Genomic DNA, 20,040 nt, shown 5'->3' with positions numbered 1-20,040 from the left:
TGAAGCATCCAGCTGGTAAGAAGAGAGGGCATATGCACAAGAACACCCACACTTGCAGATAATACCCACTTGACCCGGCTTCAATGACTGGATGATCAGAGCTCAACTAGAAAGAGAAGAGGAAAAAGAGAGTAATCTGATATAATTTGATGAACTTGACCTACACCTATGAATGCAGTAGCTCAAAAGAGGGAACAAATATTTACAGCAAGGATCATTCCCACCCCCTACATACACAGAGTAGACAGCGATGGGCAACTTGGACATTGGCTACCCAAATGTGGGGCTACAAAGGCAAGAAGTGACTGGCTTACAAGCTTTCAAGAGGGAACCTAGAACTAGAGGGCATGGAGGACGGTAGAATCTCCACTGAGTAGTATCCAGTCTGTCTAGGCAAGGCTGATGAAATGAAATGCAGATAGGTCTCTTGTGATACAATCATGAATAATTGTTATCAGGACTGATTGTGAGGGTTGGAAATGTAAAGGTAGACGTTTTGTAGTGAGGAGGGGAGTGATTAATTTTTAGTGTAGGAGTGGAGGTCCCTGGGACCATCAAGGGAGAAGAGCGGAGAGCGGGACTCTACCCAGAGAAGCAGTGATGCCTGAGATGGAGGCAGAGAAGATGATGTGGAGAGATGGAGCAGCTGGGGACTTTAGATCCAGAGAGGGAGAGCGACTGTGTGCTGAAGACCGGGGGGCAGGCTTGCAGGGTATACTCTTTGGTTGGTTGATGATGCATGGAGGGGATTGTAACCATGGTAATGAAATGATTATATGATAGGATGAACGTAAAGCTAATGTTCTCCCATGTAAACTATCACAAAATTCACAATAAAACATTTAAAAAAACAACAACTGAGCAGGAGTGGTAATAGTAATCTCTAATAAAATAAACTTTGAGGTAAAAACCAGCATAACAGATAAAGACAGACAGTATCTCATGATTAAAGAGTCAGTTGAAGAAGATGACATAACCATAATAAATATCAGCACTCCCATGAAAGAGCTCCAAAATACATAAATTATAATAGATTTGAAGAAAGAAATAGACAAATCTACAATAGTGGGAGATTTTAATAGACTACTTTCAAAGGAATTAGGTTTGTTATGACGCTTCCCATAGGGTACTTACTGTGCTTAGCTCTGATTCCAAGCTGCAGTTTTTAATTTGTGGGAACACCTCACTGTATTTGTCCGGGTAGGCAGACGCTAGGTCGATCTTCACTTGCTCTAGGTTGTTGGTGGTCACAAAGCCATCTTCAAGGTCAAAAGTATTGGTCAGCAGCAGAATCACCCTGAGAAGCAGACCATCAGATTAACCTATACTGACTAGAAAGGCCAGTCTCCAGACCCTCATAGAAGCTGGGACTCTTGAATGGGGCTGCCCATTCCCCGCTTCAGCCTCTTTACTCTTTAAGTGAGGTCACTTAAAGCGTACTTTTCCAACAAAGGGAGATTTGTCAGATCCTTTCAAAAGCCAGGGTGAGTCTGAATGGCTTTGTTGAAGCTTAAGATAAGATCAGCAATGATAACAGGAACTAAACCCACACAGCTAGACTATTTTAACCTCAGGACCAGTGCTATCTGAAAGAACATTCTGTGATGGTACACATGTTCTGTGCTGTACAATATGGTAGCCACTAGCCATATGTGGGTGAACATAGTGGCTCAGTAGGATAAGTACTGGACTGCAAGCCACAAGGTCAGCAGTTTGAGCCCACCAGGTGCTCCATGGGAGAAAGATGAGGCTTTCTGCTCCAGCAAAGATTTACAGCCTCCGAAACCCTAGAGTTGGAACCAACTTGCAGGCACTTGGCAACCACAGCAGCCATTGAGCAGTTGCAGTGTGGCTAGAGTAGTTGAGCTGAAATTTCAGTGTTACCTGATTTAAATTAATTTAAACATAAGTTTACACATAATCACTTGTTGCTAGTGACTACCTTATTGGACAGCAAAGCTTCTGGGTGATGGCTTCTTATATATTTGGTAAAAGACTGCAAGAAATCATTCTGTCATCTGTACGGCTCAACCAGAGAGCTCTGGGTTACTTTTGAGTTGGGCGAGATAGGGCAGAAGAAACTAATGTTTGTTTTTTGGATGTCCTATTGTGCGAAGTGCTTTGAGCAATTTGTCCAGGCACCATCAGCTACTTCGGGGTGGGGTGGTGGTGGTGCAAAGTTGGCCTCTGGACTGAGGACTCCAAAACTAGTACTCTTGATTACTTGGTGTCTATGTCTTCCTAGTTGCCCCTTGGGCTCAGAGCTTTGGGGACCTGCCGCCACACTTTTGGCCAAGGTTCACTGGGCGCCCTGCTTACTTGTTTAAGCAGTTTTCATAGTTGAAGGTGGCCTTGAAGCCGTAGATGGAGAAGGTGACGATGCTGGCAAATATGGAAGTGCAGCTGTTGATGAGGGACACAATGATGGCATGCTTCTGGCAGTTGTTGGAGGGCTCGTTGTAGCTGGCGAAGGCAATCAGGCTGCCAAACCCCAGGCCGAGGGAGAAGAAGATCTGGGTGGCTGCGTTGATCCAGGCCTTGGGGTTGGCCAGCTGCTCCAACTAGAGGATCAGCAAGTGACAAGGCTAATGAACCCTGGGCAGAAATCCCAAATTCTCAGACCAGAGACAGGGGAAGGAACTTGTCTACAGACTCACAGCCAGTTAGAGGCGGGGCTAGGGATGAGGCCCAGCTCTCCTAGCCCCAGGGCCTAGGTCTTAACCATTCACCAGCATCTAAAACATTCAGACACATCTCAGGCCAGCTCCACAACAGCTTACACACAGGAGGTGCTCAAGCAACATGACACAATGCTCAGCAATGCAGTGAGCACCTGGTCTGTGAGCCAGGCACTGGGAGGGTCTGGGCATGCAGAGATGAGGCTAGATAGCATAGCCTGGTGGAGGCCTAGGCCTGGGTTTCAGTCTCATCACTGGCATTAGCAGTGTGTTTGGAAATGCAGGGAGCACTTTTGTTTCCGGGGTTAGACTTGCTAAATGAAGAACTTGTCTTGCCCCTAAGGCCAATAGTGGTCCCCACAGAAGAACCCTGACTATGGGGCACTGGGGAATGATGGACATTTCTGGTAAATAGAGTCACTAGCAGTCTGGGAACTGGGTGTTATGGATTGAATTAAGTTCTCCCTCAAAAGCTCCGTTGAAATCCTAGCCCCTGTACCTGTGAATATGACCCTTTTTGGGAAAATAGGTTTCCTTTTGCCATGCTGTTGGTTCAAGGAGCACGGGTCCTAAACTCATCTGACTGGTGTCTTGTAAAAGGAGAGGGCAGACATGGACGCAGAGCCACACCGGTGGAAGATACTCCAGATACTCCTAGATCTACCCACAAGCCATGGAATGCCAAAAACAATTAGCATAACCAGCAGCTGCAAGAGACAAGGAAGGATCTTCCCCCAGGGTAGACAGAGAGAACATGTACCTGCCTAGCCCCTGAATTTGGGCCTCTACAACTGGGAGAAAACAAGATTCTGTGTTTTCACATCATTGACTTTGCAATACTTTGGTACTGCAGCAGGAAGCTCAGGCAGCAACCAGTTAGGGGATGGTAGGGATAGGGAGGGCCCTGGTGTGGCGCCGTAGGAGGACAGGGACTAAAGACTTAATGCCCCAAAATTAAGAGAGCTCAGCTGTAGGAAAAGCGCTGGACTTTTAATAACAAGGTCGGTGGTTCCAACCCACAAGGTGCTCCACAGAAACCCTATACAGGGTTCCTATGAGTTGGAACAGACTCGACAGAACTCAACAACAGGAACTGCCTAAAAGGTCCTTGGACTACTTACCAGATGGGTGGTTTGAATCCACCCCATAGCACCATGGAAGACAGACCTGGAGGCCCTGTATAGTAGCGACTGGTGGGCTTGAACCATTGACATTGTGGTTAGCAATCCAGTAAGTGACACACCAGGACTAAGGTGACACACCAGGAGAAGCCTCAAGAGGTGTTATTTTCTGACACACACAGGGTTGCCATGAATTGGAACTGACTAGACAGCCATGGGTCTGTTTGTATGGTTTTTTGGTGACGGGGCTGCCTGGCTGATGAGGTGATCCAGTGCCCACAGCTAACTTGTGGGCTCACACCCACCTGCCTGGGGACACTACAGCTTCCGCCCACCTTTCCATGCATCCCTGAAGATGGTGGATGGGTGAAGGTGCCCCAAGGACTCCCTGTCTTCAGACTGTACCTTGGGAGTGAACATATACAGCAGGCCGTTGGTGGCTCCGTGGAGTGTGAGGCCTCTCACCAAGTAGATGATGAGGACGCAGTATGGCAGCGATGCGGTGAAGTACACCACCTGTGGGCACCAGAGGGCATATAGTCAAGCCACAGGGAGGCCTGGGAACCACAGCACCCCCTTGTGTCCAAAACAGTCCTGCTGTCCCCATAAACCAACACAGCATCTCTTGGCCATAGGCAGGTTCTGAGTTTGGGCTAGGGAAGTGAGGTGATGGGATGTGGCTGCTCACATCTGTAACCACTAGACAATCACTTATTCAGCAGAGAAGAGAGAAACAGGCATTTGCTACAGATTGAATGGTGGTCCTCCCAGCCTCCATATGTCAAATTCCTACCTCTTCCACCTGTGGACCTTACCCTGTTTGGAAATAAGGCATTCTTTAGCTATGTTAATGAGGTCACCTTATTGTAGGGTGAATCACTTCTGATGATAAAAAGGCCAGAATAGGCATAGAGGAAGACCATGCCATGAGAGAAACATCTATCTACAAGTCCAGGACCACTCAGGGCTACTGACAAGGAAGGAACCTAGATGACTGAGACCCAGATTTGGACTTTTAGCCTCCAGAACTGTGATATAATACATTTCTGTTCTTGAAAGCTACCCACTGTGGTATTTGTGTTACAGCAGCCCTAACAAGCTAACAATTGTTGTCTCTGTCCTCCATTCTCCCTTTAACTTGACCTTGTTCCCCCAAGCATGTGAGGCAGCTCACAAACATATATCAACCACATTAATACTTTAAAAGAGCTAGATGAAGAAATCTCCCCTGTTTTTGTTGGTGAGCCAAATTCAGCTCTGAGCTTCCTAATGGCCTAAGCAAAGCAGGACACATAATCATTTACAAGATAAGATATTGTTTCTAAAAGAAAAAAATGAGGGGTGTGGAGAAGAGGCCAGCTCTTCCCAGCACTAGCTCCTGGCAGAAGCTTAGCCAAGAGTGTTATCCATCACTAATGGTGATATAGGGACCAAGGTCTCGCTCCCTGTCAGAAATTGAGTGATTTGACTTTTGTGGCAACCATAATGGACTGTAAAATTGCACATAAATGGCATTTTTTTGTCAAACAAATCTTTTCCTATTGATAGGCATCTGAGTTCAATCATGTGTTATCTTCAGTGTTAGAGGTAACTTTTAACAGTAACTTCTCATATTCTGGGTAGTTCTAACTTTGGCAAAGTCTTTAAAGAGAGACCTTCAAGTACATGTATTCAACCAACCATGCATGGTTAGAATTTTTTTCTCTAAATCAGTTGGTAGATGCACCAGAGCCTCTTACATAAAGCAAAGAAAAATAACTAGTTTATAAGATTTTTTTTCTGTGTGTGTGTATATTCAATTCCCTGAAGAGTTTGAGGCCTGCGGTGTGAATTGCACTTGGTGACTCATGTCCAAACGGGTGTGAATTGCACTTGGCCCTGCATTCCTGCCAATGCCTAATATCATCTTCCCATGAATATCCAAGGCGACCAGCAATAGGCTCTGTGCCCTCTCACCCTGGGGACAGCAGAAGAGGAAGGGTGTGTCAAGACATGGTTTCTTAGCTAACATCATCATAACTTGGTCATCATAAATTCACCTGACATGATAAGAAAATAAACCAGATGCAAAATAGAAATAGGTCAGTGAAAAAGTGGGCATCTGGTCAATGACCTGAATGAACTCAAGGGATATCTTGGGGAGGGTGTTTAAACTCCATAACCAGTGGGCACCAGAGTACGCTTAGGACAAACAAGCCGTGGAGTCCCCCTTCCCTCCAGGTAAGTAGGTTTTCCAGAAGCCTCTCTGGAGTCACCACCAGGGTAGTTCATCTCCCCACCATGAAGGAAACTGATAGCGTTGCTGAACATGTGATCAAGCCTATTGGGAGAACCCATTTGTGAGCAATCTACAAAATTCTTGGAGAGAAAATAAAGGCGATTCCAAAAGAAGGATAAGAAACAGATGTCATCTTATTAGGATGATTGCGAGCTGCTGTTGGTTGGCCCCTAACTCCTGGCGGTCACATACAGTCACCCCAGCACTGCTGTGTCCCTTGACTACAGAGAAGAACCCATTGCCTAGAGTTGGGCTAAGACAAGCTCCAAGCACTTCCCTTGTTGCTTTGCTGCTCACCTTGCCGGTGGACTCGGTGCCCCTCAGAATGCACAGATACACCACAAGCCAGGCCAGGATAAGGCACAGTGCTGGCTCCCACTGCACACTTCCATTCTCCTGGATGGATGGGGAGATGTTGAGGGTCTTCCGGTACCAGAAATACTGGGTAGATGATGCCTTCTCACATTCCTCATCGTAGCCTGTGCGGTTACCGTTCAGCGGGCAGACAGACCACGGCAGGGGATCCTTTGGGATCAAAACATGAATTTATGCAGAGAAGATGAGAGCTGAGGTCAAAGGTAAGGAGCAGGAGTGACAAACAAGTAGCCCTGGTAAGGCCCTCCGGCAGAGAAGGGCCCTGGTCGGCAAAGGGCAGAGAGCCAGGGCAGCTGAAAGAGATCGGGGGAAGTTGGAGGAGGGAGCTCTACCTTTATCACATTCATTTGAGGACTATTGAACTCACCTGTGAGGGCTTAGCGATCGTACACAAATGGATAATGGCGCGACTCTCTAGGACTCGAGAACTGTGGGCCACAGCCTCTGCAGCAGTATGGCTAGAAGTCTGAGGACAGGGCCCTGCTTCCAACTCAGGACAACCAGAAAAAGTCAAGTATACTCTCCAAACCAACCACAGATGCCTGTTTCTTGACCATCTCCAACTTCCCCGTGCAAACAGCCTCCTTACAAGGCACACCTGACACCTTTTTTTCCTGCTCTAAACTGCCTCACTTGTCTCAGCTAAATGCAAGCCATGCAGCCAACGTCCTTGTGATAGCAAGCTCTTAATAAATAAGCTTTGCCTGTTCTCATTGGGTGGTTTTGTTTATTTCCATAAGTCCCTAGCAAGTGATGTCCTCACTCATGGGTGGTGGAGACAGACATTCCCTATGATGAACACTGGGCTTGGAAACTGAATGGGATGAGGTGCCCTGTGGGCATCTTGTCAGCATGCACGAAAGTCTGCCTGAGACAGAAAGGACCCGGTATTACTGATTTCCTTTGTTTGAGTCAAGCTACACCTGAAACACTTAGACTCCTGGGCTTTCAAGAGCAGAGTCAGTAAGCCCTCTTCTACTGCAGCCAGTATGAACTGGATTCTCTGTCACTTACAACCGTAAATGAACATGACCCAATCCAAATGCTAAACAGAGGCAATGAACTGAGGAGCTAGGGAAAAATTACTCTGCCTAGTGGAATAGGAGTGTCTTAGTTATCCAGCACCATGATAACAAATATCACAGGTGGGTGGCTTTAACTAACAAATTCATTCTCTCACAATTTAGAAGTTACTCTGAATTTAAGGAACCATTTGAACAGAAAGACTGTCTTTCTGTATTGGCTCTGGGGGAAGATCACTGTCTCCTGTCAACACTTGTGGACTAGGTCGCCTTTGGAGATCTCTGTGTGGTATCAGTCTTCCCCTGGATCTAAGAGATTCTCAGCACAGAGACTCTGGGTCCAAAATATGTGCTTTGCTCCCAGCTCTTTTTTGCTGGTGGTAGGTTCTTCCTTCTCTGCTGGTATCTCTCTCCTTTTATCTCTTGTAAGATAAAAGATGATGCAGATCACACCCCAAGGGGTCACCTCTTACATTGGATCAGAGCTGCAGCCTTAATAAGGGTGTGGTATCCTGCCCTAGGAGTCCTGGTGTGGTGCTGTGGGTTAATGCGCCAGACTGCAAAGCTGTTTGAACTGCAAGGTCGGTGGTTCAAACTCACCAGCTGCTCCTTGGAAACCCTACACAGGGTCGCTATGGGTCGGAACTGAACCGACTCAACAGCACTTAACAACAACAACATCCCGCCCTAAGCCCCTTACAACTGATTGGCTGATCACATCATGGAGGATGATTACATCATTACGTTAACTGCCAAATCACTGAGAATCATAGTACAACTAAGTTGAAACATTTTGGGGGGATACAAGTCAATCCATAGAATTCCACTGTGTGGCTCCTCAATACTTATGTCCTTGCCCCGTGCAAAACAGGTTCACCCAATTACAGCATCCAAAGTCTACGTCAGCTCCAAATCCTGGGCAAAATTCCTCTTCACCCGTGAATATAGAATATAGGTTACTGCTACCAAAGTGGAACAATTGTGGAACACTGACAAAGTAGACATTTCTATTACAAATGGGGGGAATTGGTGGGAAAGAAGGGGTAATACGCACCAAGCATGTCCCAAGCCAGCAGAACAATTTACATGAGTTCTCAAATCTTGAAAATACTCGAGACCAACTAGGCAGTGGTCTTGCCCTTTAGATACTTTCTGGATTCTGGGATAACTCATTGATCTTGAGCTTCAACTCTACCTTCCAGGCCCACTGGGATGATAACTCTACTCCCTGGCTTGGGACAGTCCCAGTTTCCTAGTGCAACTGAAAGTGACCCATCCCCTTGGCCCTGACTAGCCCCGTACTTCTGTTCCTTGGGCCTGGCAGCCCTACATCTTCAACTATAGACAGTGGCTCTGGCCCCAACTACCTGGCACTCATGAATGGCAGTTCACACTCAGGAAATGAGTTGGTGAATATTTGACCATTTAAAACCTAGGAGACTGTCATCCCACCCTTTGAGTCCCCAAAGACCAGGGCTGCACCCTTTGAGTCCCCAAAGGTTATGAGACCACTCTTTGAGACGGAGGCAGATCTGCTTACTGGGCTCCGAGTCTCTTCAGCTTCTGCTTCCTTGGCCTCTCAGCCTCTCAGGCCCTTGGGCCCAGTCTCTGCTCTGCACTGCAAAGTGGTACTAGGTTCTTTAGCTTTACTGATAAGTGGCTGGAGGCACCTTACTCTACCAGTAAGCCTTGCCCTGAACTGCTCAGTTCTCTCACTCAGTGGGCTGGCAAACCTAGCTCTGTCAACAAGTGCCTGAAGGTACCCCACTCTACCAGTGTGCCCCTGCCCAAAGGCACTCAGCTCTCTTGCTCCATGGGTTGGATCCTGTGCCATCTTATGCCAGTCTCCTGGTTCTTCTGCCACTGTTTCTCACCATCTGCATCAGCTCTGGTGTGACAGCTCTCCTTATTTCCTTCTGAGCCCTTACCAGAATTGCCTTTGATGCCCATAATCCCACCAACAGTCTCAATGCAATCTAGGCTTTTATTATTGTTGTTGTTAAGTGCTGTTGAGTCGGTTCCCACCCAAAGTGACCCTGTACAGGGTTTCCGAGGCTATAAATCTTTACAGGAGCAGAAAGCCTCATCTTTCTCCCGTGGAACAGCTGGTAGTTTCAAACTGCTGACCTTAAGGTTTGCAGCCCGATTCGTAACCACTACGCTACCAGAGCTCCTTAGGCTTTCACTACTAGGCACCTTAAAACTCTTCCAGCCTCTACTCATTACCCAATTCTAAAGCTGCTCTCACATTTTAGGAATATTTTAGAGTAGCACCCCACTCTCCCAGTCTCCAATTCTAGTGCTGTTATCATAGAAATACCACTTGTGAATGACTTTAACGGGCAGAAATTTATTCGCTCACAGTTTAGAGGACATAAGTCCAAATTCAAGGCACTATCTCTAGTCTTTCTCTCTGTAGGTGCTGGAAGAAGGTCCTTGTCTCCTTCCAACATCTGTGGGCTTGGCCTCCCTTGGAGATCTCCAAGAAGTATCCATCTTCCCTCGGGTCTAGGAGGGTCTCAGCACAGGGGTCCTACGTCCAAAGGACACACTCTGTTCCTGGTTCTTCTTTCTTGGTGGTAATACATCCTTCCTTCTCAGCTGGATTCTCTCTCCTTTGATCTCTTGTAATATACAAGGTGACTCAGGTCACACCCTAGTGAAACACCTCTTAATATTGGATCAGGGCTGTGAACTAAGTAAGAGTGTTGTAGCTCATCCTAAATCGACTGACTGGCTGGACACTTTAGATCACATTATGGGGGATGATTACATCATTACCTAACTTTCCCCAAACCACTGAGAATCATGACCCAGCCAAGTTGACACATTTTGGGGGACACAATTCAATCCATGACAAGAGTCCCATGCCTATTCTACCAGGACCAGTGCACACTGGTCATTTTCGGTGCTGTGGGCTAATGTGCTAGATTGCAAAGTTGGTTTGAACCTCAAGGTCAGTGGTTCAATCTCACCAGTTAGTTGTTCCTTGGAAACCCTATACAGGGTCACTATGGGTCAGCAATGACTCAATGACACTTAACAACAACAACAACAAGGTCTCATTAGACAAAAACAAACTCCACTGAAAGAAACAAGCTTGACCACTCTGTTGGGTTCTACCCCTGCCTTCCACAGAAAACAGAATTGAAGCCCATTGGTTGAACCTGATGGGCCATGGCCATTCCACCAGCAGGCAGCTGGAGCTCAGGCCTGAGCACTTGAGAGTTGTGCCTGTCTTGTGAAAATGGAGTCCTTGGCTCCAGAGCCACCTTGTCCAGTGGAATGTGAGAGCCAGTTTCTAGCTTTGACTCAGCTTTCTGGGTAAAAAAAATGGTTTACAAAGATGGCTGCCAACCATTCCTTCCATTCCCCATTGTCTGTGCAGTTCCTCCCTTCCAATGTAGGTGTTGATTGCTCATCTCCTTGAATCTCAGTAGTCTGTGAACATAGAATGCAGCGAAAGTGAAGCTGTGTGACCACTTGGCTGAAGCCTGCAGAGTCCTTGTAGCTGTCTCTTGCACACTGTTGGAAACTAGCTGTCATGTCAAGACATTTCGGCTCAGCTTCTGATGAGAGACTGTGTGGAGATAATCCATGTCGGGGAGAGCAGACGTGCATAGCTGGCAGCCAGTGCCAAGTTCCAGCCAGACCCTCTTGGACCTGAAGCCCCAGTTGAACCGCCTCAGCTGACACCACATGGAGCAGACATAAGCCTTCTCCAGCGAGCTCAGCCCAAATCCCCGGCACACAGAACTGTGAGCAAGAAAACACTCATTATTGGAAGCCAGTAGGTTTGAGGGTGGTGTGTTATACTACAGATAATGAAAGCACTGGGATTTCAATTCTCAGTCCATTGGGCAGTGTAGTCTTCCTCTCTCCATCCTACCCACTATGGGCTGGTGGGTTCTAGCAGCCGTATGCACTAAGACTGTCCTCAACACCACCCGTGACTTGGGAGTTCTTTGTACACGATGGGGTTTAGCAAACAGGATGTCATATAGAGACAAAGAACCACTACCCAAACCCGTGGCAGATAGCGTTGAACTTCAAATCATCTCTGGCATCTTTCACATTGATCAGCCTCCTCAGGAATCCTCCTTAACAGAGTACCAGCATCCTCTACCAATCAGTAGGAGAAGAAATCTGATAAACGTAGAGGTCTCTGTTGTCTGTGGAATGAGAATGGGCTTGGACGTCTAATGGACCTGAGTACAAATTCCACTTTGGCAGCTCAAAATGTGTTCACTTTGACCAAATTGCTGGACTGAGTCTCAGCTTTCTCATCTATAAAATGGGAATCATAATATCTACTGCACAGGACTGAAGTTCTAGGAGAATTTTGGGGTGTAGAGGAAAAAAGGAGGGACTCAGGCTGAAGACAGAGTCAGAGACAGCAGCAAAAGCAGGAGGAGGAGGGGAAGGGCGAGGAAGAAGAGGACAAGGAGGAAGGTGGTAACTGCCTAGCTGGGTTGGTGAAATCTTTCCCATCAGCACTCTCCCCAGCTTCCCTACCCCCACCCCCGCCCCTGCCATCTCTGAAGCATAAGGGATCATATCCTTCAGAGAAAAACTGATAAAAGACATGGACTTGCTTTCCAGAAATGAGCACACATATACACATGCATCATATGGCTTGCAATTCCAGGGGGCCCATGGATCCCAGATCCAGATGTGTGGGGTGCTTGGCATTCTATTACCCTCCCTCACTACTTCCTGTCTCCACCTCATACTATCTCCCTCACCATCCAATGCCTTCCTCCCCAGGTGGGCATCCCTGATGTCCCCCGTCTTGCTTCTGCTCCTGTCCTGGCATGGTTCCCCGCTCACCTGGAAGGAGTGGAAGAGGTACCAGAAGGCCCAGGCATTGATGACGTTGTAGTACATGGAGAGGAAGAAGGAGACCACCACGCTAGCAACACCTGTTGGAAAGCAGAGGGCCAACCCTGAGGACTGCCCCTCCCCTCTTCACGTGTGCGGAAGAGGCGTGGCTCCAGCCAGTACCTGCTTCTGAGACATCCTGTAGGGACTGCCCTGGCTCTCTGATCTGCAAAATCTATAAAGAACCTCCGCAGGTTTTTGTCAGCCTTAAACATGACCAGGCACCCATCAGTAGCTTTAATGGTTATTTCTCTTTCCCTAACCTCTGAAATCTCATGACTTTTTGAACCGAATGCCAGGTACTGTGTGCTAAGCACTTTACATGCCGTTAGTCCCAATAACAATATTATGAATGGGTATTACTATCCCTATTTTACCGGGGAGAAAATTGAGGGACAGAATCATTAACTTGCCCAAGACCACAAGGTAGTAAGCAGCAGAATTAGGATTCAAACCTTGTATGAGAAGTACTTTATCATTCCAAGTGGCTCGCTGATGCTAGATATTGCTCCCTACTTGGGTCGCCTGAAGTTGAGCTACTTTGGCCAAACCCTGCCCAGTGGTGGCATGGACATGGGTGTGAGGAGGTGTGTCAGGAGCGAAGGGGAGACCTCAGGTCAACACTGCATGGAACCCAGGCTGGGGCTGAGAGACGGTTGGCAGATGGTATGTGGGTGCTGGCTCTTACCCTCCCTCCAGAGTTACTGTGTGTCCTATTTTAGCCCCACACTCTGGGGATATTTCATTAGAAGTTTGGAATTGTGCATGATGGGAGTATTTCCACCACAGGTATCAGCAAATGCTACAAGCTAGGGATTTGCCCCCTCCCACTTCCCCCTACACCCCAGAATGATGAGCAACCCATTGACTGGCATCAAGCTCTGGCAGCCTTCCTATTGCACAGCAGATGCTGGTTGTGAACCCCCCTGTGATTGTTTACTCTGGCAAATTGTGAAACAACACGTCTCTGTGTTAAACGCTCATAGCCATTGAAGAGGAGGTAGCAGAGTTTGGAGACATTGTGTAAGGCAAGTGTGAGGACATATTTCTTCTGGGTTCCTCGGATATCACTTGCCTCCTTCTGGGCATGGGGGCAGTGAGCAGAGCACAATGTGGCCATTGATGCTCAAAGTTCCTTCTGTTTGCAGAAGCCGCCCTGGACTGTGAGGGCTGTTCAGGGAGGTTAACTACCTCTCAGAGGTGCCCAGGACACTGATGCCCCATGACTTGGGAGAGGCAGGCTGTGAAGAGCACCCCTCCTGCTATCTGCTTTCTCACACACTGGAGATGTTAGCGGTCTCCACACCTCTCAGTAGTACTATGAAGATTAAATGAATTCATGTTTATCTCCTGTATAAGTGCATACCTGGCACATAGTAAGTGCTCACTAAAATAGGGAGATGTCATAGGTAATAGGCAGGGAGCATTTACGTGACTTTCCAGACTGGCTGGGTTTGAGTTACAGCTTCTTCATTGGGTAGTTATATGCCTTTTACAGACAAGGAAACACTGAGGCCCAGAGAAGAAAAGTAACATGGTGTCAGTTCTCCAGGGAGTGACCATACCCCTACTAGTTACCCTCCTGGGAAAACTAGTCACACACTTTCTCTTGGGTCACCTGCTGTCCTTTAACCCACCGACTTTTCCAGTGGATTCTCACCCACAGCCCTGTGGTCCCACATACCAACACCTCTGAGGTAGGGGCTGATGGTCCTCCAGGCACCAATGCTGCCCTGCCGCATGCGCTGGCCCACTGCTAGTTCCAGGTACAGAAGTGGCATTCCCTCCACGATGAGCATGATGATGTAAGGCACCAGGAAGCTACCTGTGGAGGTCCAGAGCCCAGAGTCATGCCATCAGTGAAGGGCTTGCCTCTGCCACCCTCTCATTCTTGGTGCAAATCTCCTTCCGTTCATCCTCCCTTCTTCAGCCTTCCCACCTGTCCATTCATCCATTACCTTTCTACTCATCCATCCATCATCTTATCTTTCCACTCAGTCCTTTTCCTTGCATGATTTCCCATCATCACACATACCCAGTACTTTGTCTCTCCCCTCACCCATCTGTCTCCCATTCATTCCCCCATTTATCTTTCTACTCATCCATCCATCATCTTATCTTTCCACTCAGTCCTTTTCCTTGCATGATTTCCCATCATCACACATACCCAGTACTTTGTCTCTCCCCTCATCCATCTGTCTCCCATTCATTCCCCCATTTATCTTTCTACTCATCCATCCATCCATTCATCTATCCTTCTACCTTTCTACTCATTCATCCACCAGTTTGTTGGTCCATCCACGCACCCCTGAATGATATGGAGCCTGCCTCGTGTTACAGTGTTTCAATATTCCCATCCTAGGTGGTAAGTCACCATTGTCCCATGCCCCTTGAGTGTCTTCTCCAGCCCCTCTGCCAGAAACTCACATTCTATCTTTTGTTTTTTAGGTGTTAAAAAAGGAATTTGTTTATTGAGAGCAAGAGGATGCAAACAATGTAAAAATCAAAAGCTTATCTGGCATTTAATAGACTTTTCTTTCTCTACTTGCCAAATGGGGATTGGATTTTATTTGTACATATTCTAAAGGGTTCCAATCTGCTAATGAAATCCTTATATAGGGGAGGCTATGGGTCAGATTTCTTAAGCCACTCTTTTGGATAACTATTTGGGTCAGAATGGGAGGGATTCCTCAATTCTGCCAATTTTTACTTCTTTCCCTTCTGCTTCATGTGTGCTACAAAACAGTCATTGTGTGCGATGGCAAGCCCAGCAGTGAACCAAAGGAAGCTCTGGAAACTCAGTTTGCCATCTCGGCACTGGTCTACATCCTTCGTTATTTTGCCTATGATCAAAGGGTCTTTTTGGTATTTCAAAAACCCAGGGAACTCTTTTTCCTTGAGTACCCTCAGAATCTCCTTCGTTAAATAGCATTTATCCCCAGCAAATCTGTGAAATACGACCACCATTGTTTCCATGACATGTTCCATTTGAGATGGCATTTTGGTGAGGTCTTTTAGAGTCTTGGCCAGGAGCCTGGGGTGGATGGTTAATATCCCTGCGCCCTGCCTTTGAGGGACACCTGGGCAGAGGAATTTCAGCTGCCTCCTAATTGTCCAGGGCCACTGACTTACCTCCTGATCTGCTGTCTTCAGAGATGAGTCTAGGGCCTGGTGTACACATGTGGGGAGCCCAGTAAACAAGCCTCCAGGTTCCTACTTCCTGTTACAGATCACCTCTACTTGTATTTGTTTTTGTTTGTTTGTTTCTTAAATAGCCTTTTTTTTTTAATGTTTTATTGTGAATTATGTGATAGTTTATATGGGAGAGCATTAGTTTTACATTCATCCTATCGTATGTCGTTTCATTACCATGGTTACAATCCCCTCCCTGCATCATCAACCAACCAAAGACTATACTCTGCAAGCCTGACCCCCAGTTGTCAGCACACAACCCCTCTCCCTCTCTGGGTCTAAAGTCCCCAGCTGCTCCATCTCTCCACGTCATCGTCTCTGCCTCCATCTCAGGCATCACTGCTTCACCCTTGATGGTCCCAGGGACCTCCACTCCTACACTGAAAAGTTAATCACTCCCCTCCTTCTTACAAAACACCTGCCTGTACATTTACAACCCTCACAATCAGTCCTGATAACAATTATTCACTATTGTATCACAAGAGACCTATCCTCATTTCATTTCATCAGCCCCGCCTAGACAGATTGGATACTACTCAGTGGAGATTCTACCTTCCTCCACGCCTTCTGGATCACGGTTCCCTCTCGAAAGCTTATAAGCCAGTCACTTCTTGCCTTTGTAGCCCCACATTTGGGTAGCCAATGTCCAAGTTGCCCATCCCTGTCTACTCTGTGTATGGAAGGTGTGGGAATGATCCTTGCTGTAAATACTTGTTCCCTCTTTTGAGCTACTGCATTTATAGGTACTTGTATTTGTTTTATATAGTGACCTTCAGCCTCAACTTCCATTTTAATAAGGTATATTTGACTAATAAAATTGTGAACCCACTTGTTCCAAAGGAGTTATGTAATGGCGGGGAGTCAGGAGTATGAATGGAGCTACAGAAATGCTCACCACTGCCAGACATATGGACAGTGGTGTATATACACACACACAAGGGGCTTCAAACTCTGTGGGAAAAAAATCCATTTTTTTTTTATTCCACTTTTCTATAAACTCTTTGAAGGCCCCTTGTGTGTGTTGCGGGGAGTCTATCATATTATTTTACAGTGCCTCCATTGTGCATACATGCTGTCCTATAACCCAGTTTTTTCACCCAACCTACCCACAACATGGTATGGCACTGTGGGTTAACGCGCCAGACTGCAAAGCTGTTTGAACAGCAAGGTTGGCAGTTCAAGCTCACCAGCTACTCCTCAGAAACCCTATACAGGGTCGCTATGGGTTGAAATAGACTCGACGACACTTCACAACAACAACAACCCACAACATACCCCAGAATAGAGTTGACTTACTACTTCTTCTGTGGGTCCTGCCAACTGTTAGCTCCTTAGCAGGCATTACGCTTAGAAAAGGGCAGTCCTTCTGATTAAAATAAAACTCAGAATCTCCAGCTGCAGGGATTACAGAAGAAAATGGGAGTCCCTGAGTGGAACAGGCAATTGATGTGCTTGGCTGCTACCTAAAATGTTGGAGGTTCAAGTCCATCCAGAGAGGCCTTTGCAGAACAGTCAGGCGCTCTCCTTCAGAAATGTCAGCTATGAAAAGCCTGTGGAGTACAGTTGTACTCTGACACACACGGGGATGCCAGGAATTGGAGTTGATTCAACGAACTGAATTATTATTACAGAAGGAATTGCCTCTGTGGCTGTTAACGTCAACAATGAAACACATATGGTCACATAGAGATGCATTTTTAAAGTGCCTCCATTGTGCGTACATGCTGCCCTATAACCCATCTTTCTCCCCCAGCTGTATCTTATAAACATTCTCTCCCCACACCACAAAATATACCTTTGTATCACCCTTTAAATGGCTGTATAGCATTCCACTATGAGAATGAATTCAGAATTTATTTCATCAAGCCTTGGGCACTTTAATTTTTCCAGTTTTCTACCATAAGAAACAAAACTAAGGGACAAAACCTGGCTCACATTTCTTTGGGATAGAAATCCCAGAAATAGGACTGCTTGGACAAATAGCATGTCCCTGTGGCCACACCAAGGAGAGAAAGCCAATTCCCTCACTCCAGGCCTCAGCAACCCTGGTAAATCTCCATGAGACGAGAAGGCGGCTCGCTGGGTGCTATCTAACTCATATGCACTTTGATCAACTTGTCTCTTGTGGGTCCTTGATAAGTGGTCTTCATCCTCCCAGCCTCATTTGTGAGGAGGAACCTGCTTTCTCACTTTTGGATCCAGCTTTGAAGACTCTGCTAGGTTGTGCTCCCTGTAGGTCCTACACTACAGAGATTTGTTTCAGCACTTCACCAGGTTGCTCTCCTTATCAAAGGAGTCCAAGAGGCCAGCAGGGGCTCCGCACCCATGAAATATATGATAATAAAGGTTGTGCTGGCACAACCTGCCTTGAGCAATAGTCAAACCCTTGGTGGTTATAAAATAATCTCATTTTCACCCAAGGTATTAAACAGTAACCACACAAGGATTGGCAAGGTACTTGGTAGGCTTGTTTCTTTGACAGGGCCTGTCTGAAGGCCCACTGCCCAGGGCACAGTGGAAACCCTAGGGCCTGATGCCAGGTGGCAGTATGGGGGAACTTTAGCCCTGCCCATCAATAATGTCCATCCATACTCCACCTCACCCCGCAACCATCCAAACAAACACACATTGCCAGGGCATTTGTTCTGCAATCAACTTTTCAACAACTGGTGCTAGGAAAAATGCAAATAAGTGAATCTCAACATATACTTCACATTTATAAGTAAAAAAAAGCAAAAACAATTCAATGGATTACAGATCCAAATGCATAATTTAAAACTATAAAACACCTAAAAGAAAAGCTAAGAAAAAACTGGTAAGACTTAGAATTAAGCAAAAATTTCTTTGACTCAACATCAAAAGCACCATTATAATAGAAAATATTGATAAAGTAAATGCCATTAAAAACTTCTGTTTTGTGAAAGATATTATTAAGAGACCAAAAGACGGGGGAAGACTGGAAGGAAATATTTGTAAAACACATATTTGACAAAGATTTTGCATCTAGAGAATATAAAAGACTCTCAAAACTCAATACTATGAAAACAAAGACTATATCAACACATGTGCAAAAGATTTGAACAGATAGTTCACCAAAGGAGATATATGAATGACAAATAAGCTCAAGAAAAGACAGATGTTCAAAATCAATAGCTATTCAAAATCCCATTCACAGCAACCTGGAGGGTGTTTCTAAATCTTTACGGGAGCAGACAGCCTCATCTTGTTTCACAGAGCAGCTGGTGGCTTTGAACTGCCCAACCTTGTGGTTAACAGTCCAGAGCCTAGGAGATGTACATTCAAACCACGATGAGATACCACTATGCATGTATTGTCGTTGTTGAGTGTCATTTTCTTGATTCTGACTCACAGTGACCCTATGTGACAGAACATCTTTATGGGAGCAAATCATCCCCTCTTTCTCCTGTGGAGTTGCTGGGCGAGTTCAAAATCACCAACCTTTTGGTTAACAGCTGAGGGCTTAACTGTTTGCGCCATCAGAGTTCCTTACACAACTATTAGAATGGTAAAGCTAAAAAATATTGACACTATCCAGTGCTGGCTAGGATGTGAGGGAACCCCATGCATTGCTGGTGTGAATGTAAAATGGTAACATTCACTTAGGAAAACAGTTTGGAAGTTTCACATAAAGGTAAGTAGATACTTATCACATGACCAAGCGATTATATTCTTAAGCATTTTACTCTAGAGAAATGCAAACTTACATTCACACAGAAACCTAGGCATGAATGTTTATATCAGCTTTATTGACAGTTAGAGTCCTGGTGGGGTGCTATGAGTTAATGAGCTGGACTGCTGTCCATTTCACTAGCAAGGTCAGGAGTCCAAGCTCATCAGCTGCTCCTTGGAAACCCTATACAGGGTCGTTAAGGGGTGGGACTGACTTGACAACACTTAAAGACAACACTTAACATCAACAATTCAGTTACCCCAAAGTGGAAACAACGCAATTATCTTTCAGTGGGTGGTGGTGTTGTTAGGTACCATCGAGTTGATACCAACTCACAGCGACCTTATGTACAATAGAACGAAACACTAATCAGTCCTGTGCCACTCTCACACCTGTTGTTCTGCTTGAGCCCACTGTTGCTGCCACTGTGCCAATTCAACTCACTAGAGGTCTTTCTTCCTCTATTTTGCTGACCATCCACTTTGCCAAGCAAGATGTCCTTCTCCAGAGCCTAGTTCTTTCTGATAACATCTGAAGTATAAGAAACTAAGTCTGGCCAACCTGGCTTCTAAGGAGCATTCTGAGTGTACTGCTCCCAACATAGATTTGTTTGTTTCTCTGGCAGTCCATGGTACTTTTAATATTCTTCTCTAATACCACAACGTAAATGCATCAATTCTTTCTACAATTTTCCTTATTTACTGTCCAACTTTCACATGCAGATGAGGCTACTGAAAATACCATGCCTTGAGTCAGGCACACCTTAGTTCGCAAACTGACATCTCTGTTCTTCAACACTTTA

At 46.2% G+C, this 20,040-nt stretch overlaps 2 protein-coding genes across 3 annotated transcripts in view; both read right to left on the bottom strand.

The window, feature by feature from the left end:
- Positions 1 to 20,040, bottom strand: part of SLC6A20 (solute carrier family 6 (proline IMINO transporter), member 20) — a 78,865-nt gene that overhangs the window by 43,901 nt on the left and 14,924 nt on the right. Inside the window, exons 3-8 of one of the 2 annotated variants that reach the window (XM_006868820.1) lie at positions 14,040 to 14,180; positions 12,305 to 12,396; positions 6,375 to 6,602; positions 4,205 to 4,315; positions 2,320 to 2,561; positions 1,135 to 1,297 (exon numbers count right to left, since the gene is read on the bottom strand). In XM_006868820.1, coding sequence (XP_006868882.1) covers positions 1,135 to 1,297; positions 2,320 to 2,561; positions 4,205 to 4,315; positions 6,375 to 6,602; positions 12,305 to 12,396; positions 14,040 to 14,180 — 977 coding nt within the window. The remainder of the gene's footprint in view (positions 1 to 1,134; positions 1,298 to 2,319; positions 2,562 to 4,204; positions 4,316 to 6,374; positions 6,603 to 12,304; positions 12,397 to 14,039; positions 14,181 to 20,040) is intronic. The other variant, XM_006868821.1, reaches the window with a different exon arrangement.
- Positions 15,062 to 15,355, bottom strand: LOC102831510 (protein S100-A10-like). Its single transcript, XM_006868819.1, has one exon. It carries the CDS (start codon positions 15,353 to 15,355, stop codon positions 15,062 to 15,064), a length of 294 nt encoding a protein of 97 aa, XP_006868881.1.

This window comes from Chrysochloris asiatica, unplaced genomic scaffold (genome assembly GCF_000296735.1).
Source record: "Chrysochloris asiatica unplaced genomic scaffold, ChrAsi1.0 scaffold00124, whole genome shotgun sequence".
NCBI classification, from domain to species: Eukaryota; Metazoa; Chordata; class Mammalia; order Afrosoricida; family Chrysochloridae; genus Chrysochloris; species Chrysochloris asiatica.
The sequence above is the reverse complement of the archived record's forward strand: the minus strand, read 5'-3'. Positions and strand labels throughout refer to the sequence as shown.